Below are 25868 nucleotides of genomic sequence, written 5' to 3'. Positions count from 1 at the left end.
CAAAGGTCATATGTAAAGCTCTTTAAGATGAACAATGCAGTCTTGTTTTAAAAAGCAGACAAGCACTCAAAGCAGATTAAAGTTTTTATTCACTTTGACTTTATATTACAGTTGAGATGCAAATGAATAAATTTGGGTAATTAGGCAGATTGTTGTTACAATTTAGTCAGTGATTCGGACTTTTTCAGTTTGCACCTAAAGTACTGTAAGAGATCGATGCACAAATGAGTGAAGGAAGAAAACAACAACAACGACAGAGACAATATGATATGCTTCATCTGATTGGCTGTAAAGTGAAGCAGGAATAAGATGAGAAATGTCACAAACCTGTGACCAGTGTTAGCAGACCAACACGCTGGTGTCATCAGGTTCATGTTGGGAACAAAGCGGACGTGATGTTGGTAAAGCTGCCTGCCTGCACCGAGACGCCGGGCCCAGGGACACGCCCTGACTCGGTTAACGATTAAGCAATGCCCTTCTGTTAGTTAGCCACGACACAGCAGGCCCAGAGTCACAAGCTGCCACAATGATCATGATCCAGATGTGTTACCAGAAAATAAGGCAGCGCTTAAAAAAAAAATTCCCGTAAACATCCTTTAAGAGATTAACCTAAAATCAATGGAAATTATAAAAGAGAAGCAAAGTCAGAGAAAAGTGTCAACCTTTGCTTTTGGTTCACATTACAGTTCAAACACATTTCATCAGTTTCATTTACAAAACATCAGGATTTTGAGATTTTCCTTATGTCATGTGAATCAGCTGGAGTTATGGTGCCGAGGCGAGACGGTCTCAGCGTCACAGCGTTCACACAACGCAACAGCATCAATCACGAGCACCGCCGAACGCTTTTCCAGAACGCTGCCTTATATCAGCAGGGGGATTATTGCCATTCCAGGTCAAAGACAGGAGGGGCTGAGATTCCAAAATAAAAGACAGGAAGCAGATATTTCAGCACTGAATTTACAAGAGATAAAAAAATACTCGTTGACAATTTAAATAAACTTTGAGATCGTGACAAAAGGTCACATTTTTAAGAAAAGCAGTCTTCGACTGTTACTACTCGTTCTCGCCCACATCCAGCGGGGACTTCCTGTTCCCGGAGCTGCATCACCATTTCTAAAACACTATTTCCAGCTTTCTTTTTTAATATTAGCCTCGTTACCAAGACCAAGGACTGCAAGAAAACCCGGAGCAGCTTTGGGGCCTGAACTTGGTGTGATACAGTCGTCTGCAGCAGGCTCCATCCTACCAAAGCACTAACAAACACAAAGCTGCCCTCAGCTGAGAGTCGTGTAAGAACGAGTTGGGATCACGCACAGAGCTTTTTCCTACAATCTTAAAACTATCCTTAGGGAATCATCTCAGCTTATACCACAAGCACATCGTGTATTAATCAGTGCAGCACGTCCCTTCTACCAGCCAGCCAGCCAGCCAGCCAGCCAGCCAGCCAGCCAGCCAGCCAGCCAGCCAGCCAGCCACACACACACACACACACACACACACACACACACACACACACACACACACACACACACACACACACACACGATCCCTTCACAGTTATAATGGCTGATTTTCCAATTGTTACCCAGTTAGAAATGAATTCCTCACACGATCAACTTAAAATCACAGACCTAAGCTAACAACAGAACAATGGCGTCATCACGACAAATCCAAATGTAGAGAAAAGCAGACGGGCGTCTGGAAGGATGATATGGCAGCTCGACGTTTACGAGGACAGAAGCAGCCACGGTGAAAGACGACAGGTCAACGCCGAGGTCGACATCGATGAGCTCGATCGTGTCCAAGATCAAACAAGCCATGGCTGAGACGGGATGAGGAGCACGGTGGCACTAACATTAAGCTGTTTCTTACAGTAAATACCTGAGTTAGACATGTTTAGACAGTGGTATGAACAACAACGGTGGAGCAGGCCCGCCTCATCCCTGACTCACGTCTGCTTTCCAGCCCTGGTTTAGGAATCTGACGCCACACTGTAAACATAAATGAATCCAGTTAAGCCCTGTGAATGATAAGATGATCAGGAAGTGTCAGCATGAGCAGTGGAGCTTTAGGTAGTTTACAGACAGACTGCATAGAAGTCACCACAATCCTGACCCTGTGAATCCAGGAACAACAAAATCCCTCCGTCTGCACAGCTGCCCGGAAACATCAGGACTGAGGTGGTGGGTGGATCTGTGGTCTGCAGCTCGCTCTTGAAAGCGAGACACCGCAGAGCCAGCGTTATCAGAGGTACGGTCGACACCTTCCCATCCTTTTACACTACGTGCCGTCACAGTTTCACTGGCCGTGGCATCAGATACTCAAACCACTGATCGCTGAGGTCAGGTGACCCTGTGTGAGCATCAGTGAGCTGCAGACGCGGCGTGTGAGGTCCTAATGCCTTCATGGGTTGGTTAGTGCATGTCGTGCTGAACACAGCTGCCCAGTCGCCTCCACTGCACACACACAGTCAGGTGAGATGATGCTTCGTCGTTTCAGCAGGAGGCGGGGTTTGTTTGAGCGAGCTCTACGCTGCATCACACAGGATCTGCTCCAGCACAGTCAGCAGGCGCTTCAGGCCGTAGATGTAGCCGTGATCCTGGCTCTCACTCGGGAAAACATGAGCAAAGTCGATCATCCTGACCTCCACGTCTCCTGCGCCGCTCTCCGTTTCGTCGCCTCCTCGGTCCTCCGCCTCCTCCCCGCTCCTCCTGCCGTCCTCTCTGTCCACATCCTTCTCTTGCAGTTGGGATTTGTTTCCGTTCCCATTAGGTGGTCGTTGCAGCTCACGCGACTGTTTCCATGCAGAGTTGTCCTCCTCACCCGGTGCTGAGACGCCGTCTCCAGACACGGCGCTCACAGCACCACCGTCTCCCCTGTGACCGTCCTCACCTTTCCTGCGATTGGAATAAACAGCGTCCAGGCTGTAGTCCCAGTGCTCTGCCACCTGGATGTTGTTGTTGTTGTACTCGGCCACTTCCTCTCCTTGCCCCAGCTTTCCCTGTCGGACTTTCCGCTCTGTGCCGCCTTCACCTGATGACAAAGACGTGGGTGTTTTTAACATCACAGTGGGGCTGATGGATGGACTGCTGAGGAGGGACGACAGGGAGGATGAAGAGACAGAGGAGGGCAGGCCCTCGTAGACAAACAGAAGGGAGCTGGCATAGAAAGTCAGCTGGTGCTGGGACTCGAACCAGCGAAGGATCCGCTGCACTCTGCGGATGCTCGCCGCCACGGCGTCCTTCCTCAGGCTAACTCCATTATGGAAGAATTTAGACAAGCCTGGTGGACAGGAGAAGACGTTCAAAAACAATAACACCAATAATAATAACAATAACACACAATAACTCAAGCGCAGCCTGTGTCTCCACTATGTGTGCCACTGTAACACATTACTGTAATCACGCTGCACACTGATATGTACACCATGCTAACACAGGCCCGATCAGAAGTTTCACATCAGCTGAAAAATGGTACAAAATCCTATTTTGCATGTTTGAATCTTAACAAGGTTCCAGGAAGAAATGAGAGAGACACAAACGAGGTTTAACAATATCAGGCTGGAGCCCCTTTGTTCCTTCAGACCTGCCTTTGACTGGCACAGACTCACACAGCGTCCACATCCCAGCACTGAGATCGGGTGAATGTGGAGGAGCATTCAATGTCATGTTCAACAAACTACAGCATGATATGGGCTTCAGGAGGAGTAAAGGCCCTGTTTAAATTTCATCAAACATACAGTCTCACACACATACATACCATCTTTAAGAGTGTCCTTAACCAATCCTCTTCCATAATGCTGATCATAGGAGTCGAAAGTGTCCGTGCACACCTTGTACACCTGAGAATACAAGAAAATCTCACATTAAAACAAACGTCTGCATTAGTTTTGGTTTGAAACACAGTGTCACTGTTCTCAGAGTCACTTATTCAGCAGCTGGCAGCAAACCAGAATGTTCCTGGACTTCCTGCTGAGACGGCACAACAACATCTGTGAGCTGTGACGAGGCCTGATCGGTCAGGACTTTGTGATGGATTTCAAACTGATTGAAGACAGTGGGCCAATGAGAGAACGGGACCTGAAGGCTGCCTCCACCTAGTGGCCCAGAACTACACAAATGTGTGTGCGTGCGTGTAACTCTGCAGCAGTGGTTCGAGCTCAGACGCTTCTGTTAATGTGCTGAATGCAGAGTTACATACCGACACAGCTTCAGAGCCGTGACTCAAACACTGAGCAGCTCTTTCAGACTGACATTTCTGTCCACAAACCCATGCAATGCATGCTGGGAGCCTTTTACGTCTGCAATCCCATGATCATGAACTATAAGGGGATTCACTACAATCTAAAAATCAAGACAGCCATGACAAAGATTCCACAAATTAAAAACAACCCTCAAAATGCATTTAGAGCCAAGCTAACTGAATCAACTGTCAGAGATTATTTTAGCATAATAAGACATGCTGTCTTCTGTTTCCGTCATCAGGAAGAGAGTGATCAGCAAACAGCAGCATCCTCTCTACGTAAACAACTGAAGTAGACAGGAACGCCCTCAGATCAGTGCGCTAACCTCTGATGGTAGCAGATCGTGATGATGCAGACCCACACCGCTCCTGTCAGTAGCATACAGCGCCACTGTAATGCTGATGAATGTTTACAGCATTTAGAATCAGTCTATAGAGAGCACTCTAACTTTAGCATTACTAAGGTATTAGAAAAAGCTTAATTTATCATTTATACAGCATTACTCCTCCATAGTATGGCTTTCATAAACACTCATATGATTATGACTGTGACGATTACCAGCAGTGATAACTGTACACAAGGGGTGCAACGATACTCGTATGGATATTGAACCGTTCGATACAGAGCTTTCGGTTCGGTACGCATATGTATCGAACAATACAAAAGTTTTAATTTATTTTATCAACTTTCCTTCTGACGGTGCTGTCTGTGTGGAGCGCTCAGTGGATCTGCGCTCGACAGTGCAGCCTAGGCGGAGTAGTCGAACGCAGATTCACTGAGCGCAGGGCAAGCTAGCGAGACAGAAGCTAAGCTCGTTGCAACATGGCAAACTGAACCTCCCCCACCCTCATTCAGATCTGACGTTTGGAATTATTTTGGTTTTCATGTGATGTATGACCCTGAAGGTAAGCGCGTCATGGACTAAATTAAAACAGTATGTTGGATGTGCCACGCAATGCTCAATTACATGGGTGGGAGCTAGTGTGTTAGCGCAGTTAGCTCGTTAGCGTGTTGGCCGTCCAGGCCCACGCACGGGGCGATCCGTGGTAGCTCGTTAACGGAGATTTGCCGTGTTGTGGCGTTAACATCATTTCAGATTAAGGCTGACAGCACTAGTGGGAACACAACGAATATGACTACACATTTACTCCGACAGCATCCTAGTGCAAAGACAAGTGGAAGCAGACAACAAGCACGCATGCTACAAACTTTACCCGAGTCATTTAGACAGCCGTTAGCACAGGATTCTCCTTATGGGGACCTGATATGTTTAATATGCTGCTGAGAATATAGCCCAGAAGAAGCGGATAGTAGAGCTTTTATTTTGAAAGAGACATTTCTCTGTAATAAACTCTCTTTTCCAAAGATGAGGGATTCCTCGATCAGATAGATTTATTTTTTTATTACTTTGTTTCAGCAACATTAAATTTAAAAACTGTACGTTTGAGTTAAAATATATATTTATAATTTTAATAAATGACAAATTAAAAAGGCGTGAACATTTTTTTGTATCGAAAAAAATATCAAACCGTGAATTTTGTGTATCGTTGCAGCCCTACTGTACACGGTGTAACTAGTGTGATGTTATTGTAAAATGTTTCCCAGATTAGCATTTTTAAACCTTTTTGCTTTTACAATAGAACTTTATTTTTACTGAATAATCAGTGTTTGGTTTAAAGCTGCACTAAGGTGTTTGTCACCAGCAGAGGGCAGTACAACAACCTACACACAGACATGACGTTTGGTGATGAAGTCCAACGTTCAGTCCTGTGAACACGCTGTTGTTATTGCTCTAACCGAAGTTTAACGTTTGGGAGAATGAGCTGTGGTGAATTATTTATTGCCTTTCCTCGTTAGCCGTGTTCCCCATTTCAACCTGAATATTAGTGGGCGGGGCCAACATGGGTTCAAGCAACATCTGTATCCCTACTCCAGACCTTCCCCATTCATATTACACCAGAGCCATTAGGAATTAGATTTCTGTAATTCCAGAATGAATCTCCAGTTTGGGCATAAATAATGTTATCTAAAGTTTACACTTTTATTACTTACAGTTTAAGCCTAAAGAGTGGTGCTGACAGATTTCTTTCATTTACTTACCAAAATAAACCGAGACATATTCTTTTTCTTATATTAAAAAATATCTATTATGTGTGGAGCTTCTCACTGGTCCGGCCCACCTAAGATCAAACTGGGCTGTATGATGGAAACTGCTCTTGCAGTGTTCAGTAATATTAGAAAAGAACTATATAAATGGCAGTGCATGTGATACTCATACACTCACATGGACACTGCAAACATGTTTGTTTAACTGACCTCAGTAAAACATGCGTAGCCTCATACTTTAGACCAACACAAACAGGTTTCTTTGGCTCCCTGGGACATGTTTGCTGTGCAGTGTCCCATTGTTCTGTACAGAAGCCTTCTCTGCAGACACCACATGATAAACACTGAGCACTCAGCTAAAGTCCACATGCAGACATCACATTTTATGAGCCGTTTACAAAGGGTGTGGAGCTATAAAGCTGCTGCTCCGTCAGCCCATCGGTCGATGCTAAACACTCTTCACATCATCTAGAAACTTATTACTCATTTCTGCAAAACACATTCATGACGTCTCAGCACTGAATCACACGTATCCTTCCCCTCTTTCATACCGCAACCTCTCTCACCCTGTAAACCGACCGGCCGTCTGTATCCACTGTGAGCGAGACATAACTGAAGCCATAGCGGCTCAAATGTCGCCCTGGTTACCGAGATCTGCATTGGGTGATGAGGACCAGACCTTCAACAGATCCGAGGAACGACATCTGAGATCTCCACCATGAAGGACGCAGTCCTAGAAACAGCAAAGATACTGCACAGGACCCTAAAGCTCCCAGGCCTCTGGCAGAGGATCACGCACAGGGATTTCATTTTTTTACATCTCTGTATGTGTGTGCGTCTCATTTTTGCTACATTTGATCTTAAACAGACAGAAGCAAAGGGGAGAAAATGTATCTAATGTGACAGAGCTGGTGTTACAGGGTTAAAGGGTGCTAAATAGAAAGTTTGGGGAAAAGCCCCAAAATCCAACCTTCGTGTCACCATTAGTTCAGTCTACATGAGCCTCTGTACTTTATGCTCACCTCAGATTAGCCCCAGACACAGAACAAGTGGGCTCTTCACTAGAAACTTGTTTGGCGGCCTTTGCACTTCATGGCTCTCTGGCCTTTGACCCAGACACATCACACCAATAAGAGGAGAAGTGAAAACAAGTTTGCAAAGATCATCAACACATTCACACCACAGCAAAGAAGCTGGAGGTGTGGAAACACTGAATGCAGTCCTGGAGTCAGAGCTCAGCGGTGTGGCACATTCAGATGAATGCTTTTAAACATCTGTTCAAAGACAAACAAAGGACAGTATCAGAGTGAGCATGAAGCCCAACGCTGGCTGTATCACTATCACACTCTAGCCCTAACCAGCACTCCTACTGCGGATGATGACAAGTTGTAATGGAAACTGATCGACCTGATAAAGGTTTCGCTATGTGACTCTCTTTCAAACAGATAAGCTGTCTCTGTCGTTCCTCTTATCTGTTGGTTTGGTGTGGACAGTGGGTGTGACTGTGTGTGCATGCACATGGAAGCGCCACGCACTGTTCAGCTGATTTATTACAGGGTTAAAGATTAACCCATTTCCAGGTCCACTCCACGGCATTTCTCAGGACAAACGTTACTCGTTTTCCTGATTGTAGTGATTTGTGACCCTGTGCAGCAAAGATATTTCCTCCTGCAGACATCAGCTTTACTAATACTGTGAAAATAAAGATGCGAGTCTGTGTTGGAACCAACACCAGCCTTTCTACATGCACGTTCTTTGTTTGCATGCAAGCAGCCGTCTTAGCAGATGTAACTAGCAAAGGTGTCTAAACGTGCTGGTAAAAAGATGCAACTTTTACAGCCGAGTCAATGCACAGTTGCATTTTACATACTAAGCACCTTCAGCTTCTCTGACACGAAAGACACTGAAACATGTGCGAGTCATAAGATCAGTCAACACATTAGACCCACAGCCTGCAGAACAAGCCCATCGTCCTCCCTCCACCGGCGTGCTGACAGCGGCGTTGGTCGTTTTCCAACTGCACTGTCATGAATGTCAGCATTTAACATGCTGACTGAGGTCTGATGGCAGCCATGTTGCTCTTGGGTTTTTGGAGCAGTGCACTGATGTTGGGGTGAACTTGCCTCCACTCCGACTGGCAGCTGTTTCCTCTCATTACCAAACGTTCTCTCTCGGTGTTTCCAGAGTGATGGGCAGCAACAGCTGCTTCTCTAAGATCACTGCTGATGTTTCTCCTCCACAAACTGCTTTCAGAGAGGTGCTCACACAGTTACCAGTGATATTCGACTGCACCTTCTACTCACCTTCTTAACTCCTACAGAAACACTCGGGGGGATATTTGGCTCGTCACACAAAGACTCTGCATTTGGACTTTTCACACCGACTGATCTGCAGGCCTGTGCGTGCTTTTACTGTCACAGCACCATGACTCAAACTCACCCTCAAGCCAAGCACCAGGAACCCGATCTCCTCCATCAGCGGGTATTTTCTGATCTGCTGTTCCCGTTTCTCCTGTGAGGCGTACGGATCATAGCTCCGCTGGCCCAGCTTCACATCCATGATACAGGGTTTGATGAAGTGACGAGTCACATCCTCCAGCTTCAGGTACAGGTCTGTCAGTCACAACAGAAGCTGTTAGTTTGTCTCGTTTTGTCTGATTGTTGGTGAAATGCTGAACGTTCACGGAGCTTGTTGGCATATCAGCGTGAGTTTTATTTTAAAAAATCTACCTCATGTAAGAATACAATGATATGAAGACACACCTGCAGTGCAACACCTACACCAACAATCACATCTGGATGCACCAGGATGAACACGAATCACGTGCTGAAGCTTTCACAGCTCTCATCGAGGCTCTAACATACAGTGGTTTTCTCTTTGACTCTGCGGACAGCTACAGATCCTTACTGAGAGACTGACCGTTTCCTGTTACAGTAAAATGTCAGTGTCTGTACTGGTATTTGGAGCTGGAGGTCCCAGCGTACACTGGGTCCGAAGCTCTCAGGTTTCTGTTTGCTGATCTGAGACATCTTTGCTTACACGCAGGTAAACAGTGTGTGCAGAGAGGAGACAGTTAAACTCACTATTAGCTTTTTTTGTCTTTTGTCCGTAGCGGCTAATGCTAGCTGTTGTCTGTGTGATGCCACAGTACGGCCTTACCGTTGGGCCTGTCAGGAGAGGACCAGGTGCCGTAGTATCTGGGCAGATAAGTCTGGAGCTCGAGAAGACAGGGATCGCAGCAGTCCTCTGCATAAACCTAGGACAGAATGCCATACGATGGTTTATCTCTATGTGAATAAGTACCTGCCAAAGCTTTTACAGTAACTAAAATCATCTCTCAGGACGGCATGAAGAAAAGGAAGACGGTGCAGCAAAGAACTGAACAATCTTCTTTGGTATTAGTGCCTCCCACGACGAAAATAATATTCAGGCTCTTTATAGTAAGTGCAAAGAGGTCAGTGTACTGGAAGCGAAGGGTGGCTACATCTGTTGATACTGGGACTGTTTAAAAAACAGAGAGCAAGCATGTGTTTGATGACACTGCCTCCTGAGCTCAGTAAAGTTTTGGAAACTGGGAGCGATGCTGGTCAGTGTGGGCCTGCTGCTGGGATCCCGTCAAACGACAGCCACACGTTAGCCTCAGACTCCGTCCTGACACAGCTCTAAAGAAAACAGTGAAGCAGCTCACTGTGGCTGCCTGTACTGATAATTCTTCATCCATCCAACACCGGCTCAACTGACCACGAGCTACATCTGACCCGGTGACCCCGGGGGAACTTTAAGCAGCTGGTTAAACAGCTCCACCCGAGATCCAACAGCCTGGGTAGAACATATTTCAGCTTTATTGTGAGACAGCATCGTGCAGCTTCTGAAGGTCACAAGGTTGAGTTCAAGTGTGAAGTCATAAAGGCTACGTTCACACTGCAGGTGAAAGCGCATCAAATCAGACTTTTCTGACCCTCTGCGACTCATATCCATCATGGTGACAGTGTGAACGGCACAAATCCGATATTTTCAAATCCGATCTGGGTCACTTTCGTATGTGGTGCTGAATCCGACGCATATCTGATGTTTTAGAAAGCGACTGCTGCTTGATGGTCACGTCGCATTAAATCCGTCTTTTACGTCACTGACGCAAGACAGACGCCAACTATCAGCGCCGGAGAAGACATCGCGAACCTTCCTGGCCCTCCAGTGAAACTGTTGGGAACAACGTGAACATTTTATTTGTTCTGTATAATCTGCAGATTCTGACAGAAATCTGCAGCCATCCTTTGAAGCAGCGCTCCTCTGAAACAGCAACAAGGATCATTATTAGATTATCTACATTATTATGTCAATAACAAAATAACTTAAAGCAAAAAACTGGGAAACGTGAAGTCCGAAGTCTTTATATTAAGGCCGTCAGTCAAACATACTGTTGCTCTGGGTCTAAACAGAGCGTGTTGTGTGTGACGTCTTATTTTGCGCATGCGGGCGCTTGAGCGTTCACACTAGAGCGCGTTTGCTGTCGCATTTTATTTGTACTGTGAACGAGCAGACAAAAACATCGGATTTGATCAAAAAATCGGAATTGAGCATCAAGACCTGCAGAGTGAACGTAGCCTAAGTTACACTTGAAATATAGGAGGGAAAAAACCAAGCAAACAAAAAACTGCCCAGGCTACTCTGCTGCTCGTCTGTGACTCACGCTGTAAACCTGCGTCCTCTGTGACAGCAGAGGTGCAAAACAAGGCTGTTAATGCCCTTCATGTACTTACTCAGCAGCATTTATAAGTCTGTTAACTTTATCACCAGAAACATGTTTACTGCTAATCTCCTTAAAATATCCCAGTTTTATTTTGAAAGCATAGCACACAAAGTTTAAAAACAATATTTTGAGACATAAATGTTGTTTTTATTTTTTGGGCCATTTTCAAAGAGACCATGTGACCCGGTACAGAGTGTGTGTGTGTGTGTGTGTGTGTGTGTGTGTGTGTGTGTACCATGCTGTAAAACTGCATCTCTCGTGGACCTCTGGGTGGAGGCTGAAGCTGTTTGAGGACTGTTCCATCTGGATGCTGCAAAATACCTGCAAGAAACACAAAAGACGGCACTGAAAGTGGAAACTTACAAAAATAATCTGTGTGAAAGGCCGATGGCTCCAGGTGCTGCACAGTAAGACGACGGTTTAAAGACACCTTAACAGTTTAACCATAAACAATTCATTCAGCACTGAGCTTTATGATAAAGTTCTTAAATCAAAGGTTTGACAGAAACGCACAGAGAGGAAAAATAAAGTACAACACTTAATGATTCACCACATTTACACACATGACAAATACGAGCTCTCTGACACGTCACAAACACAGTCTCTTACAGTTTGCTGGTATTTTATTGGTGGGAATGTGTTGTGTTTGGACAATGACGGGCTGTTTCCTGCACAGAGGAAAATGGTAAATGGCCTGCATTTGTATAGCGCTTTTCTAGTCCATAGGACCCCAAAGCGCTTTACACTACATTCAGTCATCCACCCATTCACACACACATTCACACACTGGTGATGGCAGCTACGTTGTAGCCACAGCCACCCTGGGGCGCACTGACAGAGGCGAGGCTGCCGGACACTGGCGCCACCGGGCCCTCTGACCACCACTAGTAGGCAAACATGGGGTTAGTATCTTGCCCAAGGATATTTGACATGCAGCCCGGAGGCAGCCTGGGATTGAACCACCGACCTTCTGATTAGTGGCTGACCTGCTCTGCCACCTGAGCTACAGCCACCCAAAATAACCACCATCAAGAAAATGTGCACAGACCTGCTATTTCACACAGGCCAAGAAAACGTATTCAGAATGCAAACATCCAGTCAAACGTGTCCTTTTAACCCTCCGGCTCACTACAATTAAGTCGGCTTGTGAGAATAGGGCAGGGCATTCAGGGAATTCAGAGCCAGTGGGTGTGTGTCACGTGGTACAGTCTATGCAAACCTCACTTAAACCAAACATATTTCCGGTCATGACGAAGAATCTTATGGAGACTGTTTCGTGTTGTTCGTGTTCACAGCAGCTCAGACCTGAAACCTGGACAGTGGCAGAGGAATCGTTTGCAAAAACACCTTCAACAGCACAGAAGCAGCAGAGGCCTGAAGACACAGTGGGAGGAGATTATACAAGCTCAACTTGTTCTACAACTGTCAAAAGCCGCAGCAGTCCTTTTCTACGCCCGTTAGCTGGAGCTTAAGTGCTCTTTGTTAATATTCATTCTGTTCTTGAGGTTGGTAACTTGCCCAAAGATACTTGACATGCAGACTGGCGGGGCCAGGGATCGAACCACCGACCTGATCAGCAGCTGACCTGCTCGACCTCCGAACACGCCGATGTTACTCTGCTGCCTCACTGACAGTGCACAACAATATTCAGATTAAAGAGGTTCATACGCACACACAAATGTTTGTTTGTTTATTTGTTTAAAACAAATATCCGAGTCAGCCAGCCTGATCAGCATAATCACTGCGTAAACATCTTCATTTATTCCCCATATTAACAAGTTACTGACTGGCAGTAAATCATCCATGTGAGCCGACACACCTGAACGTGAGCAGCCAAACAACAACATCTGATTCGGAGCTAACATTATGTCAGGCTTGAGTCCTGAGAATCACACTCTTCCTCTGACAAACAGCTTGAATACACTCGTATCGTATGAGAGTTCCAGTGATGTTAGAGCCACTGTCAGCTAACAGCTGCAAAAACAGCAGTGCTCAGTATCGCTGTCGCTGGACACTTTCACTGACTCCAGAGTTTTACAGCCTCCTTCAGGGCAGACAGACGTGGACACATATTGACAGCTGAGGTAAACAGCAGACTGACAGCATACACTCACTGCCAATCTGCAATGTACTGATATCTAGTGATGGGATTTTGCCCCTTGTACCTAAATAATAATCCAATAAACAGATAAACGTCTGATTTACAGGAAATAAATAAATAAAGTACTCTCAGTACTCATCCAGAGCAGGAGGTTCTCAAGCACAATGTTTCAGGCTGCAAGAAGCCAATCTCAAATATTTGGTGATTGTGAAACCACACAGCAGCAGATATGGAGTGATGAATGAGGAACACAGAGAGAAGCTGAACTGACAAGAGACGTGCAGCTGCATGAAAAACGTCTTTCTTAAAGCAAAATCTCAAAGTGATGGAGCTGTGAAGACGCCACTACGTCAGGTGGACAGAGCGCGGCTGTACGATGCCTGTGGCCTACGTGATCAAAGACCGCTGCACAACCATTGCTGTGAAACAGGCTGTGGGACACCTTTACAATTACTCTGTTGGATATATTTGTAATAATACTATCAACAGTCATATTGATTCGTGTGAAGCTGGCAACTAATCAAAATCCATCCATTTCTGTCTGACTGTAACTGTGTCATATAAAAGTGTCTCCAGTATTACAGGTACACATCTTTCATACCCTGATAACACTGGTAAAGTAATCCCATGTGTTGGCAACACTAAGACAAGTCCAGGTATCTCAGAGTCGAGCTCAAGCTGAAGTGTTCAGCAGTAGTTGCACACCTAAAAACAACAAAACTGCTCAGGCTACACTTGTGTCTACAGCTGACTCACGCTGTGTCACTACTGTTGCACTATGACCCTGCTGGGAACTTGATTCATACTTCAAATTAGGAAATATGTCATTGGTGACAGTAAGTCACTGGGAAAGGAGGATACTGACACTTATAAATGCTTCTGCCTGCAACCATCATCAAAGTGTTCTCCAGTCATTGTATCACACATAGGGATGGGTATCGAAAACCGGTTCTTGTTGAGAACCGGTTCCCACTGTTTCAGTTCCTTGGAAGTGTTTGCCATTTTTGCAAACGATTCGCTTATCGATTCCAGTCGCCCCGAATGACGTCACCACGTTGCGGAGCGTCATTTACCTGGCAGGAAACACGGCGCGTAAGCAGCTCAAACGCTCAAAAGTTTGGTTAGACTTTACGAGAACGGATGACAACAGGACAACTTGCAATACTTGCAAAGTGGATGTTTCATTTAAGGGAGGAAACACTACGAATATGCAAAAGCGTTTGCTCACAAAACACGTGATGACCTTAAATGAATGTCGTGTTTTTAATTCCACTCCGGACTCGTGAATCTCAGCCCAGCAGCAGCGGTAACGTTTGCACGTCCTCTCCCGTTAATGCGGCAGGTAAATAATCAGCTAACAGTGCATATTATGTTAGCGCGATCTGCCTTATTACAAAACCTGCCATTACTGTGCATTTAGGTGACCATGATGAGACAGAGTCTGGCTCAGATGCTGGCAGCTCTCGCTGCAGTCTACCGGCAGCGTCTCCTTTCAGGCCAGGATAGACGAACGTCACCGAGCAGAGACTCAGTTTGTGGTCAAAGGCTTGCACCCGTTTGCCACAGCAGATGATTTTCAGTAAGTGAATGTGTTTAAATGTAGGCAGGGACATTACTGGATATTCTTGTGTAATTGCTACAGAATAATTTATGTTATACTTTGTTATTGCTACAGAAGAACATTTACAATTTTTTTTCCTGGGGACCCTGGGACGCCCCATTGAAGAGCCGTAGGCTGGATCTCTTAAGATCTCACTGTTGGGTTTGTAAGGCCATGTTACTCCTAAATTTCTATCTTGTTCAAAGAGAAGATATAAAACAAAGTTCTAAGCTAATCGACCTTAGTGTTCTCCTTTTTTAAAAAGAATCGATAAAGAATCGAATCGTTAAACAGAATCGAAAATGGAATCGGAATCGTGAAAATCTTATCAATACCCATCCCTAATCACACATACAGAAAATATGTTTTCCTGAAATGTTGTGCTATAATTTTGAGTGTATAACGCTCACCCCTACACTGCAGCAAGCGGGACGATGGACAACTTTCTGAATTTTGGCATTTCAACGAACTCTCCAAATGATACTGTAGAGCGCGACGTTTGCAAAGCACAGAGAGAACTGCAAAGAGAAACTGACACATGTGTTCCTATCATGGAAACACTGAAAAAAGGTCCAGTGTGTAAGTTCGCTGTTTGCACACATGGACATTAGACACACGTCTGCTAAACAGTTGATGTCTCTTCTTTGGTGAGCGCGGATTCTATGAGGACAAACAAAGGAGTGAGTGTCTGCATGTAAAGGTGCGTTAACACCTGTCAGGATTAAGTCAGATCTCCGTTTGAATAACCAGCTAACATGAAGTCACACGAAGGCGAGCACAGAGGTGGTTCTGTGGCAGGACCTGTAAGTGCAGGGTGATCAGAGTCGTGTCCGCAGCTGACTTACCCACTTTATCCACTCCATACTTGTGACCCGCCACCTGATGTGACAGCGGGACGCAGCCGTTCAGGTGAGCCTGGCTCTGGAGCCCTGAGGGTGGCTGGCCGGGCTTTTCTTTAGGGGGTGCGCCTCCGGGGAGCCGAGAGGTCACCCCACCCGCGGAGGAGCTGTGGGCCAGCGCGACAGAGGACTCCATCATCATCTGAGGCTGAGTTCTTGACATGTGTTTAAAACCGTGGATGTGCAGTGCTGGGCAAGAAAGTCACAAGCCAAACGTGTCATTCACATGCTGTCATTACGTAAAGCTCAGGCTACAGCCACGCGCAAATTCAACAAACTGTTCCCGGGCACGGTGCCGTCCAGGCGGGGACAGCACAGCGGCTGCGGCCGCTGCTTCGACCCCTGACACGAACCACGCTGACGGGCAGCGTCAGTGAGCGTACCCCCGCTGTGAGCGCCGGGGAACACGGGCTCTAAAGGCAGAGCTGATTTACTGACTCTCACATCTCGGACAGCAGCATAAATACATCCTGGCCACATCCCACTTCCTACCAGTGTCAGCGCACGCAGAGCCAAGGGCGACTTCCGCTCGCACACTCCAAAATAAAGCCGACCAACGTGGATAGATCATTCGGGATACACGGCACTGGCAAAGGACTAAACGTTATTTTACAAATGACAAGTTGGCTGTAGTTTTGTTCCAGTTGTACTCCTCTGTTTAACCCCAGAAGCCATTTATAAGCGTAAACAAAACTTCTTAGGGCTTTTATTATGGCGGTCAAGTCACACAACTTCCGGTCTCACGTTCTCCGAGTTCCGCCAGCTCCACTTCCTTGCTTCAGAGAAGTAAATACTGATGTCGGAGTAAACGGAGGTGCACGACACAGAGACCCTGTTCCACGCAGCAGCGAGTCGGACACGCGGCGTGATCAGAGACACACAGACATGACACGATAACTGTCCTCAGCCCGGCCTTGTTATCGATCCAGCCCATTAGGCTGCTAACAGTCCGTCCTCGCGGACACACCGCTGCTGTTCAAAGCCTTCAGCACGAGGGCCCTGCAGCTGCAAACAGGTCCGCGCGCTGTGCCGCAGTCCTAAAGCACTGATATGAAACGAGGTCGGCAGAGCCTTCCTCGGCCACAGATATCCAGGTCAGTGTAGGCGGCAGCCTCTACGTAACGAGCAGCTCAAAGCCTCCCACACGTTTGCGACACTTGCCAGTACTGTCGCAAAACCATCAATTTTCATCCACGAACGACAGCACGTGCCTTCATTTGCATTTTCCATGAAATACATTTTACTCTTACGTGACTACATATAAAAAGCGTGTCAGTGTTTCGGTTACAATCAGATATTACTGCGAGTCTAAAAATAAACTATTTGTATAACCCCAAAATAGTTAGAACGTGGTTTGAAGAAGACAGTACAAAAGATCAAAATCACAATAAAAAAATAGACTCACATAAAACCTGAACAAATCTGAAGTGAACATAATGGGACAGAGAAAACGAACTGTATAAAATAATATGCCTTTAGCTTAAATAAGTCAGTAATGACATGAGATACACTTTATTTGGGCACAGCAAACATATAACAAGTAGTTTGAACATGTGATGATCAGTGAGCAGCAGTGTGGCTTCATGCTGAGAAAGAGCACTACAGATATGGTGTTTATTATAGAGGAGGTCAGAAAGAGCTTCACTGTGTCTGTAAGGATGTGCATGAGGAGGCCAGGAGTGGCAGAGATATATGTGAGGGTGGTGCCAGAGAGACAGTGGTGAGGTGTTCACGGTGGTGGTGGGATCACACCTGGGATCTGCTCTGAGCTCCTTCCTCTTTGCACAGACTGTCAGATTAGGTCAGGCAGGCGTCTCTGTGGACTATGATGTTTGCAGGTGACATTATGATCCGTAGGGAGAGGTGGAAGAGCGTCCAGAGAGGTGGAGGTACGCTCTGGAGAGAAGAAGAATGAAAGTCAGAATGCACGTGGAGTGGAGAGTCATCAGAGCTGTGACAGTGCAGTCATGAAACACCAAACATATAAAGGCTTGTTTACATCATGTAGCCCTGCTCTGAAACACTGACATAGATGTAACTCTGTCTGTGAAGCTGGATTTAAGAAATAAGTGTTTAAAGTTTATCTCCTGTAAGTACAACATGTTACCTCACCAGGTTGGTTGACTTATATTAGCTTATGTTAGCTAACTAGTGACAGAATTGATAACCCAGTGGAAAATAAGGACACTAAAACTACACATCAGTTTAAGGGATCACCTTTACGCTGCCTCTGGCTGCAACAATGGGTTTTATGTTCACTTTCACTCTCTGTCTTTAGCAGTAAGTGGATCTTTGCTACTTGGCTAGCTGTACTAAAAGGGGAAGATTCACCTGCAAGCTGTAATGTCCACGTTTGTAAAGCAAACTTATAAATGACAACTGTGTGGAGGAGAGAACAGATGAGTTGCTTAAGGTATAAAAGATTTAATGTATTTGTCCTTGTCACAGTGGAGCTCCATCAGTCTGTCAGAGAAGGTCCTCTGCTGCCTGCTGTAAGTGGTGCAGAGGGTGGTCGAAAGCTTGCATAATGACCTCCTCTCCACCACAGCTTCAAATGTTTCCAGTGTGCAGCCAGTCACATGAACACATAGCCATCACTTCAGTCTGTCTGTAGGTGTCACCAGCTATGATGCTGTTCCCCCAGCAGAGCCTCTGTGCTGGTCTTCCTTTTAGCCTGTTGTCATTGTGCCACATCAGCATCCTGCCTCAGGATAGACACGATTTGTCCTCTTCATTCTGAAGTCAGTCACCATTCTTGTAGGTGGAGACACACATCACTGTGGAGCTCCTGTCCTGCACAGGCAGGACAGAGCTCTGCCCTGTTGAGACATTCTGCACATGTCTCAACTCTGTATATTTTTATATATTTTATTTATTGTTTACTCTATTTAAATTGTAAAATATGTGTATACACACACACACACACGTAGAAAAATATTTAGTATACACATCCAGAATTTATTTTTTTTTTTGCATATACTATTATATATTTATTAGTTTCAGATGTAGCCATTCTTGTATTTTGCTTGTTTACATTATTGTATTTTGCACAACTCTGTTGCTTGTGAAGCTCGCACACAAGAATTTCACTCACATGTGCTGTATCAATGTACCTGCACATGTGATGTGACAATAAAAGTGATTTGATTTGATTTGATTCTCACATTCTCATATTGTCTGTTAGGTAGTCGGTAATCCATGAGAAGGTGGACGTGTTTGCTGACACTTCCTGTGGCTTATTCTTCAACAGCAGCGGCTGGATCACATTAAATGGATTTGATAAACGAAAGAATGTGATCCTCCATCATGCAGTTACTCGTTTGTTTCTAACATGTAGATAGGAGTCAGATCTCTGCAGCACCCAGATTTAACTCATACACAAACTACAGGAGGAGAGTAAATACAGTGTCTTATAAAATGGTCAATCAATTAATTTAATAATTAACTCTATGGAGAAACAAAGTTAAATAAGTCAAATAAAATGCTGGTATGACCACTCTGTAGGTTTACAATACAATACAAGTTTATTTGTATAGCACATTTAAAACCAGAGGTCCAGTGAAAGCAGTAGCAAAATATAAATGCAAATAAGCTAGCAGGTGGAGAGCATTGATTAACCAAGCATAAGCAGATATCAAAATAAAACTTATAAAGTAAAATCAGTACAAAACATTGTTCAACAAAACAGAAGAAAAGGGCTTGCATAAGAGTACACTTACAAGAAGCGTACTCTAGATAGCCGGGAAGGCTAAACCAAAGTCTGGATTGAGTCAGATGTGCAAACAGCTTGTAGGAGGTTGTTCCAGAGGTTAGGTGCAACTGAGGGGAAAGCCTCTGGTCTTCAGCCGTGACCTACGGTAGGTTGCACCAAGAGCAACTGGTCTGATGATCTCAGTGCGCTACTAGGAATATACAGGCTGAGAAGATCAGTAAGATAGCTAGGCACGGTATTATTTATGATTTTAAAAGTAAGCAATAAGATTTTAAAATCAATGTGATATTTAATGGGAGCCAGCGTAGGTCAGAGAGAATTGGAGTAATAGACCCAAACCTACTTGGTTTGGCTTTAGAGATTAGACGTAGTTGGTCAAAACTAGATTTAACTACAGAGGACGCATGTTTGTCAAGCTTAAAGCACGGCGGCTTGTTCGTGACAGAGACTCTGAGTTTGGACATTTGTCCTGCTGTAAAATGAATTTGGGAGAAATTCTTTTCTAATCACTCTGAGGAGTTCCCGGCATCGGTGTTAGTTTGGGTGTGTTCATATTTGTTGTTGTTGGTCTCACTAAGCTCCTTTTTTCCGTCTTCTCTTTCTCCTTATCACCCAGCCAATCACAGCAACTCGCTGCCCCTCCCTGAGCATGGTTACACTCCTGTTTTATCTACTGCAAATGGAGCTTTTTCAGCCCAGATTTGCCATCTGCTGCTCACAATAGATCATCTGATTGATGGGATTTCTCTCTAATATTCCTGGGTTGATACATAAAACACCTTGACATGGCTGCTGTGAACTAGTGCTATATCAGTATAGTTGAAATTGGTGTGGGGGTGGCTGAGGCAGTAGATACTCAAACTGTTTAGGGGGGCAATATCAGTGGCAGGAAAGTTTCTTTTCCACTGACATTCCTGATCCACATGCAGTTCCACTGAAAATGGTTTTAATGCCAAAAAGAAACAAGAAAAAAGCCAATGTTACCTGATGTTTATGGAAGATTTTTCCCCTCCAGACTGTACAAAGCTAGGATAAAGGTGGAATTGACTGATTTAATGTCTGCTACTCTTGATGTAACCTAGAAGTGACTGTGAACACTACAGCTTCTCTGCACCAGTTAAACATAGGCTGTGTCCCAATTCAGGGTCTGCAGCCTTAAAGTACGCAGCCTCAACGATCCTCAAGGGCCGCGTACTCAAAGACCGCTAAGGCCGGAAGTGCGAGGCTTGTGAAATGGGACGGTCTAGCCGCCGTTGCGCTGCCCAGGTTGCCTAGCAACCATGATACTAACAGCTGGAAATGTGTCATACAGCTTTGTGTGACAGAAATGAAGGAGAAAATCTTTTGTTCATTTGTTTGTTTCTACATGAGCTTTGATCATTCTCTGTAGGATTAAGCTCAGCTATTGAACGGCGTATATTTAAAGGCTTTAAAACCAAGTTAGTACAAACGTCACTAATGTCACATGACTTTGCCGACATGTGGCCAACAGTAATGTTTAATGTTCTTCGTTATTAAACATTTGCACATAAATAAGTGACATCATATTCAGTACTTACTTTTCACAGTTTACTCTTCGGCCGCTCCGCTTCTGCCGTCTGCGGCAGAATTCTCCACACCGACTGCTGCGCTATGAATTGTGGGATATATGGGACCACGAAGTCTACACTGCCACAGCCTTAAAATTCAGGGAAATGAAGGACGCATTTCAGGGCCGCATTTCAAGCAGCCTTTGAATTGGGACAGCCTTCGGCGCGCCGCTGTGACGTAATCGGCCTTGAAATGCGGCCTTTAAGGCTGCAGACCCTGAATTGGGATACAGCCATAGAGTGTTACTGCAAACTTTATCACAGTACTGCAACCTGACCAGTGTAGCGTGCACTAACCTGCGGAGAGTCTCTAAGGAAGAGGCCATCCACCCTTCAGACAAAGCTCATTTACGCCACTTGTATCCACTGTGTTGTTCTTTTGGTCACTCCTCATAGCTTGTTACGATAGGTGAGGGTAGGGACGTAGATCGACCGGTAAATCGGGAGCTTCGCTTTTACGCTCAGCTCTCTCTTCACCACGGCCGACCGGTACAGCGTCTGCACCACTGCAGCTGCAGCACCAATCTACCTCTTAATCTCCTGCTCCCCTCACTTGTCAACAAGACTCCGAGATACTCTTCCACTTGGGGAAGCAACTCGTCCCTGACCCAGAGTGGGCCATGGCCTCAGACTTGGAGGTGCTTGGATTCTCAATACACCCCTTCACACTTGACTGCGAACTGCTCCAGTGTAAGCTGTAGGCCACCACCTGATGATATCAACAGAGCCACATCTCAGAGACGAGAGTCTGAGACCACCCAAGTGGAAGCCTTCTGCCACTTGGCTATTCCTAGAAATCCTGTCCATGTTGAAGAACACCCACCAGGAACAAGTTTGACTTCTTACCGGCTATGTGGACCAAGCTCTTGCAATGGTTGTATAAGGATCCAACGGATGGTAGCAACAGTCCAGACACCCCTTTCTCCCAAAGCACTTCCCACAGAATACTCCAAACTGAACAATCAAATGTCCTCTCCACCTCGACAAAACACGTGTAGGCTGGTTGGGCAAACTCCCACGCACCCTGAAGTATCGTCAAAAGGATAAAGAGCTGCTCCAGTGTTCCGTGACCTGGATGAAAACCTGGACTGCTCCTCCTGTATCTGAGGTTTGACTAACAGACGGACTCTCATTTCCAGCACCCAGACATAGACTTTTCCGGGGAGGCTAAAGAGTGTGATTCCCATTGTGGCGGGGCGTGGTCTGTGGAGCCGCTGCAGGGGAGGTGGATGCACCTAAGCGGGATCCACAATCACGCCTCGCCGGCTTAAAGTCTGTGCTCGGACCGATGTCATGTTTGTTGTTGATGTGTGTGGCTGCAAGCTGCAGCTGGGTATTGTGTACAGCAACCGTGAGAGAATAAAAGATGATGCTGAAAAGCATAAAAATGTGGACAGGTCTGTCGTCTGATGATTACAGTGGTGCCGAAACCAAGCAGGAGGGCACAGCAGACCAGGGATGGAGCTGGTGGGTGCAGCGGGAGCAGGCCACAGTGTCTCGCAGCCAGCGGGATGAACTCCAGGACCGGATCGAGCGCCGGATGCAAAGGATTGAATCTGGTGGTTCTGATCCGGTCCTGGCCGACGCTGCCGATACCCCCACTGGCGTTCCCCGGTGGCGTGGGAGTGGAGGAGGTTCAGACTTTTCCAGTGCCCATGCGGACCCCCAGGGTGCGACCAGCCAGGACGCAGCCTGCCGCCGCTTGCTGCGTTTTGTTTTAAAGTTAAATAATCAGCAGATGAATCCATTATAAATGTGTATATTTTTGGTTAATCTGCATCAAATATAAAAACCTACTTTACAGTTTTGAATGAGTAATGATACAATAAGGATATAATAGAGACTTAGAGTCACAGCGGGTATTTTTTCTGCAGTGAGTAAAACTGTAATACATTTACAATACTATTATTATTATGTTTAATACTTGTATTTAAAGTAACACTTTGAATGCAGGACTTGTATTAGATGATTGTTTCAGCGCTGTCAGTATAGGCTAGAGTATTCGCACGTCTTCTAGTTTGTGTCTGTAGTTTGCGATGGTTTTATACAACTTAAGTACATTTGTGGCTTTGGAGAATCGAAACAACATCGTCTTTTTGTGCTCAGAGTGTGAGAAAGTATGAGGCTTTTTCTTTCCTTGGCACACAACCTGTAAAAAGCCAGTAAGTCATGAAATATGGTCGCCCTGGTGCTTCAGTGCGTTACTTTTGTTTTGTTTTTGTGCATTTTCTCTGTGTCTGGGCACTCCTCTGGATACTCGTACACCAGAGAAGAGCTCCTTAACTACAGGACTACAACGCCTGTGGATTTATTTCCAATATTTGTCGCATCTGCGGCAGATTTACTGCTGACTCTGACCAGGAAAGTGAGACGCCGAAAGAGAGGGAAGCGAGCCGGCGCACTCGTGCGTTTGAGGAGACGCGGACTGCGAACTGCTCTTCCTGGGATCTTCCTTTCTAATGTACGCTCACTCGGCAATAAGATTGACGAACTGGCCCTGATGAGAAGCATGAACAGAGACGTTGCCTCCTCCTGTGTCTTATGTTTTACGGAGTCGTGGCTCAGTGAGAACATCCCAGACTGCGCGCTCAAGCTGGAGGGCTTCCATCTGCTGCGCGCGGACCGGCAGGCCGCTCTCTCCGGTAAGTCCAAAGGTGGAGGTCTCTGCTTCTACATCAATAGTGGCTGGTGCACAGATGTGACAGTGATTGCTCAGCACTGCTCTTCCTCTCTGGAATATCTTTTTATCCACTGCAAACCGTTTTATTCTCCGCGGGAGTTTGCTTCATTCATCCTGGCCGCTGTTTACATCCCGCCAGACGCAGATGCGCAGGCAGCTCAGTGCGCACTCGCGGAGCAGATTCTCCACACGGAGCGGACATTCCCGGACTCTCTCATCATTGCTCTTGGGGACTTTAACAAAGCCAATCTGAGCCATGAGCTTCCGAAATATAAGCAGTATATTAAATGCCCGACCAGAGAGGAGAGGACATTAGACCACTGTTACAGCACGATCAGCGGGGCCTATCGCGCGGTGCCCCGCGCTTCACTCGGACTTTCTGACCACGTCATGATCCACCTAATCCCCGCGTACAGACAGAGGCTGAAGCTCTCCAAACCTGTCGTGAGGACTAAAAAACTGTGGAGCAACGAGGCTGTGGAGGAGCTTCGCACGTGTTTGGAGACCACAGACTGGGACACATTGAAGGCTGCTTCTAACAGCTTGGACGAGTCTACGGACACTGTCACCTCCTATATCCACTTCTGTGAGGACAGCATTGTGCCATCACGCACCAGGGTGAGTTATAACAATGACAAACCCTGGTTTACTCCTAAACTCAAAAAGCTGTGGCTGGAAAAGAGAAAGGCGTTCAGAAGCGGAGACAGGGACTGCTACAGAGAGGCCAAGTACAGGTTCACTAAAGAAGTGGACATTGCTAAACATCAGCACTCTGAGAAGATGCAGCAGCAGATCTCAGAGAATGACTCGGCCTCTGTGTGGAAAGGTTTTAGGAATATTACAAACTACAAGCCTAAAACCCCCCACTCCACTGATGACTTGCTCTTAGCCAACACCCTTAACGACTTCTACTGTCGTTTTGACGAGCCATCAGGCAGCCTTCACACCTCCAACGGCCCCAACAATAGAGACACTTTGGACACTCATTCCCCCACCTCTCCCCCCTCCATAGAGCCATCACCACCTTCAAACTGTTCACCTGCAACACCCGCCCCCTCACCCCACACAAAAGAGGATTTCACACCACCTCCTCCCACCACAACTCTTCATATTCATGAAGCAGATGTGAGGAAGCAGTTTAGGAGTCTGAATGCTCGGAAAGCTCCCGGCCCAGACGGTGTGTCTCCTGCCACCCTCAGACACTGTGCAAACGAGCTGGCCCCAGTGTTTTCTGGCATCTTCAACTCCTCACTGCAGGCATGTCATGTGCCTGCCTGCTTCAAGTCCTCCACCATAATCCCTGTCCCCAAGAAACCTAGGATCACTGGACTAAATGACTACAGACCCGTGGCTCTGACATCTGTGGTCATGAAGTCTTTTGAGCGCCTAGTTCTCTCCCATCTCAGGACCCTCACGGCCCCCCTCCTGGACCCCCTGCAGTTTGCATATAGAGCCAACAGGTCTGTAGACGACGCCATCAACATGGCCCTACACTTCATCCTGCAGCATCTGGACTCCCCAGGAACCTACGCCAGGATCCTGTTTGTGGACTTCAGCTCTGCCTTCAACACCATCCTTCCAGACCATCTCCGAGACAAGCTTTCCCAGATGAATGTGCCTGATCCCATCTGCCGGTGGATCACTGACTTCCTGACGGACAGGAAGCAGCACGTGAGGCTGGGAAAGAATGTCTCGGACTCCCGGACCATCAGCACCGGCTCCCCTCAGGGCTGTGTTCTTTCTCCTCTGCTCTTCTCCCTGTACACCAACTGCTGCACCTCCACCCACCAGTCTGTCAAGCTAATCAAGTTTGCAGATGACACCACCGTTATCGGACTCATCTCGGACGGGGACGAGTCTGCCTACAGGAGGGAGGTTGAACGTCTGGTGTCCTGGTGCAGCCACAACAACCTGGTGCTGAATGCCCAGAAGACAGTGGAGATTATTGTGGACTTCAGGAAGCACACAGCCCCACTCCCCCCCATCATCCTGACTGACACCCCCATCACCTCTGTGGACTCATTCCGCTTCCTGGGTACCACCATCACCCAGGACCTGAAGTGGGAGCCCACCATCACCTCCGTCATCAAGAAAGCCCAGCAGAGGATGTACTTCCTGAGGCAGCTGAAGAAATTCAACCTGCCAACACGGACGATGATGCAGTTCTACACCGCAATCATCGAGT

The 25868-nt window shown here is 46.3% G+C and overlaps 1 protein-coding gene across 1 annotated transcript; it reads right to left on the bottom strand.

Annotated features, from left to right (window-relative positions):
- Positions 1–71: 71 nt before the first annotated feature.
- ipmkb (inositol polyphosphate multikinase b) lies at positions 72–16850 on the bottom strand. Its single transcript, XM_085465395.1, has 6 exons — positions 15649–16850; positions 11338–11423; positions 9512–9608; positions 8792–8964; positions 3763–3844; positions 72–3285 (listed from the first exon to the last, which is right to left on the bottom strand). Exons 1-6 carry the CDS (start codon positions 15863–15865, stop codon positions 2531–2533), a joined length of 1410 nt encoding a protein of 469 aa, XP_085321521.1. The 5' UTR covers positions 15866–16850; the 3' UTR covers positions 72–2530.
- Between the last annotated feature and the right edge of the window lie 9018 nt (positions 16851–25868).

Source organism: Copadichromis virginalis, linkage group LG8 (assembly GCF_057382275.1).
Source record: "Copadichromis virginalis isolate Kocher_CV1m ecotype Utaka linkage group LG8, C_Virginalis_male_GT1.1, whole genome shotgun sequence".
NCBI classification, from domain to species: domain Eukaryota; kingdom Metazoa; phylum Chordata; class Actinopteri; order Cichliformes; family Cichlidae; genus Copadichromis; species Copadichromis virginalis.
The sequence above is the reverse complement of the archived record's forward strand: the minus strand, read 5'-3'. Positions and strand labels throughout refer to the sequence as shown.

Coding starts and splice junctions, on each gene's coding strand:
- ipmkb (XM_085465395.1), bottom strand. CDS start 15,865: ATGTCAAGAACTCAGCCTCAGATGATGATGGAGTCCTCTGTCGCGCTG. Junction 11,424..15,648: donor GTATGGAGTGGATAAAGTGG/GTAAGTCAGCTG, acceptor TGTTTCTTGCAG/GTATTTTGCAGCATCCAGAT. Junction 3,286..3,762: donor TAAGGACACTCTTAAAGATG/GTATGTATGTGT, acceptor CCTGTCCACCAG/GCTTGTCTAAATTCTTCCAT.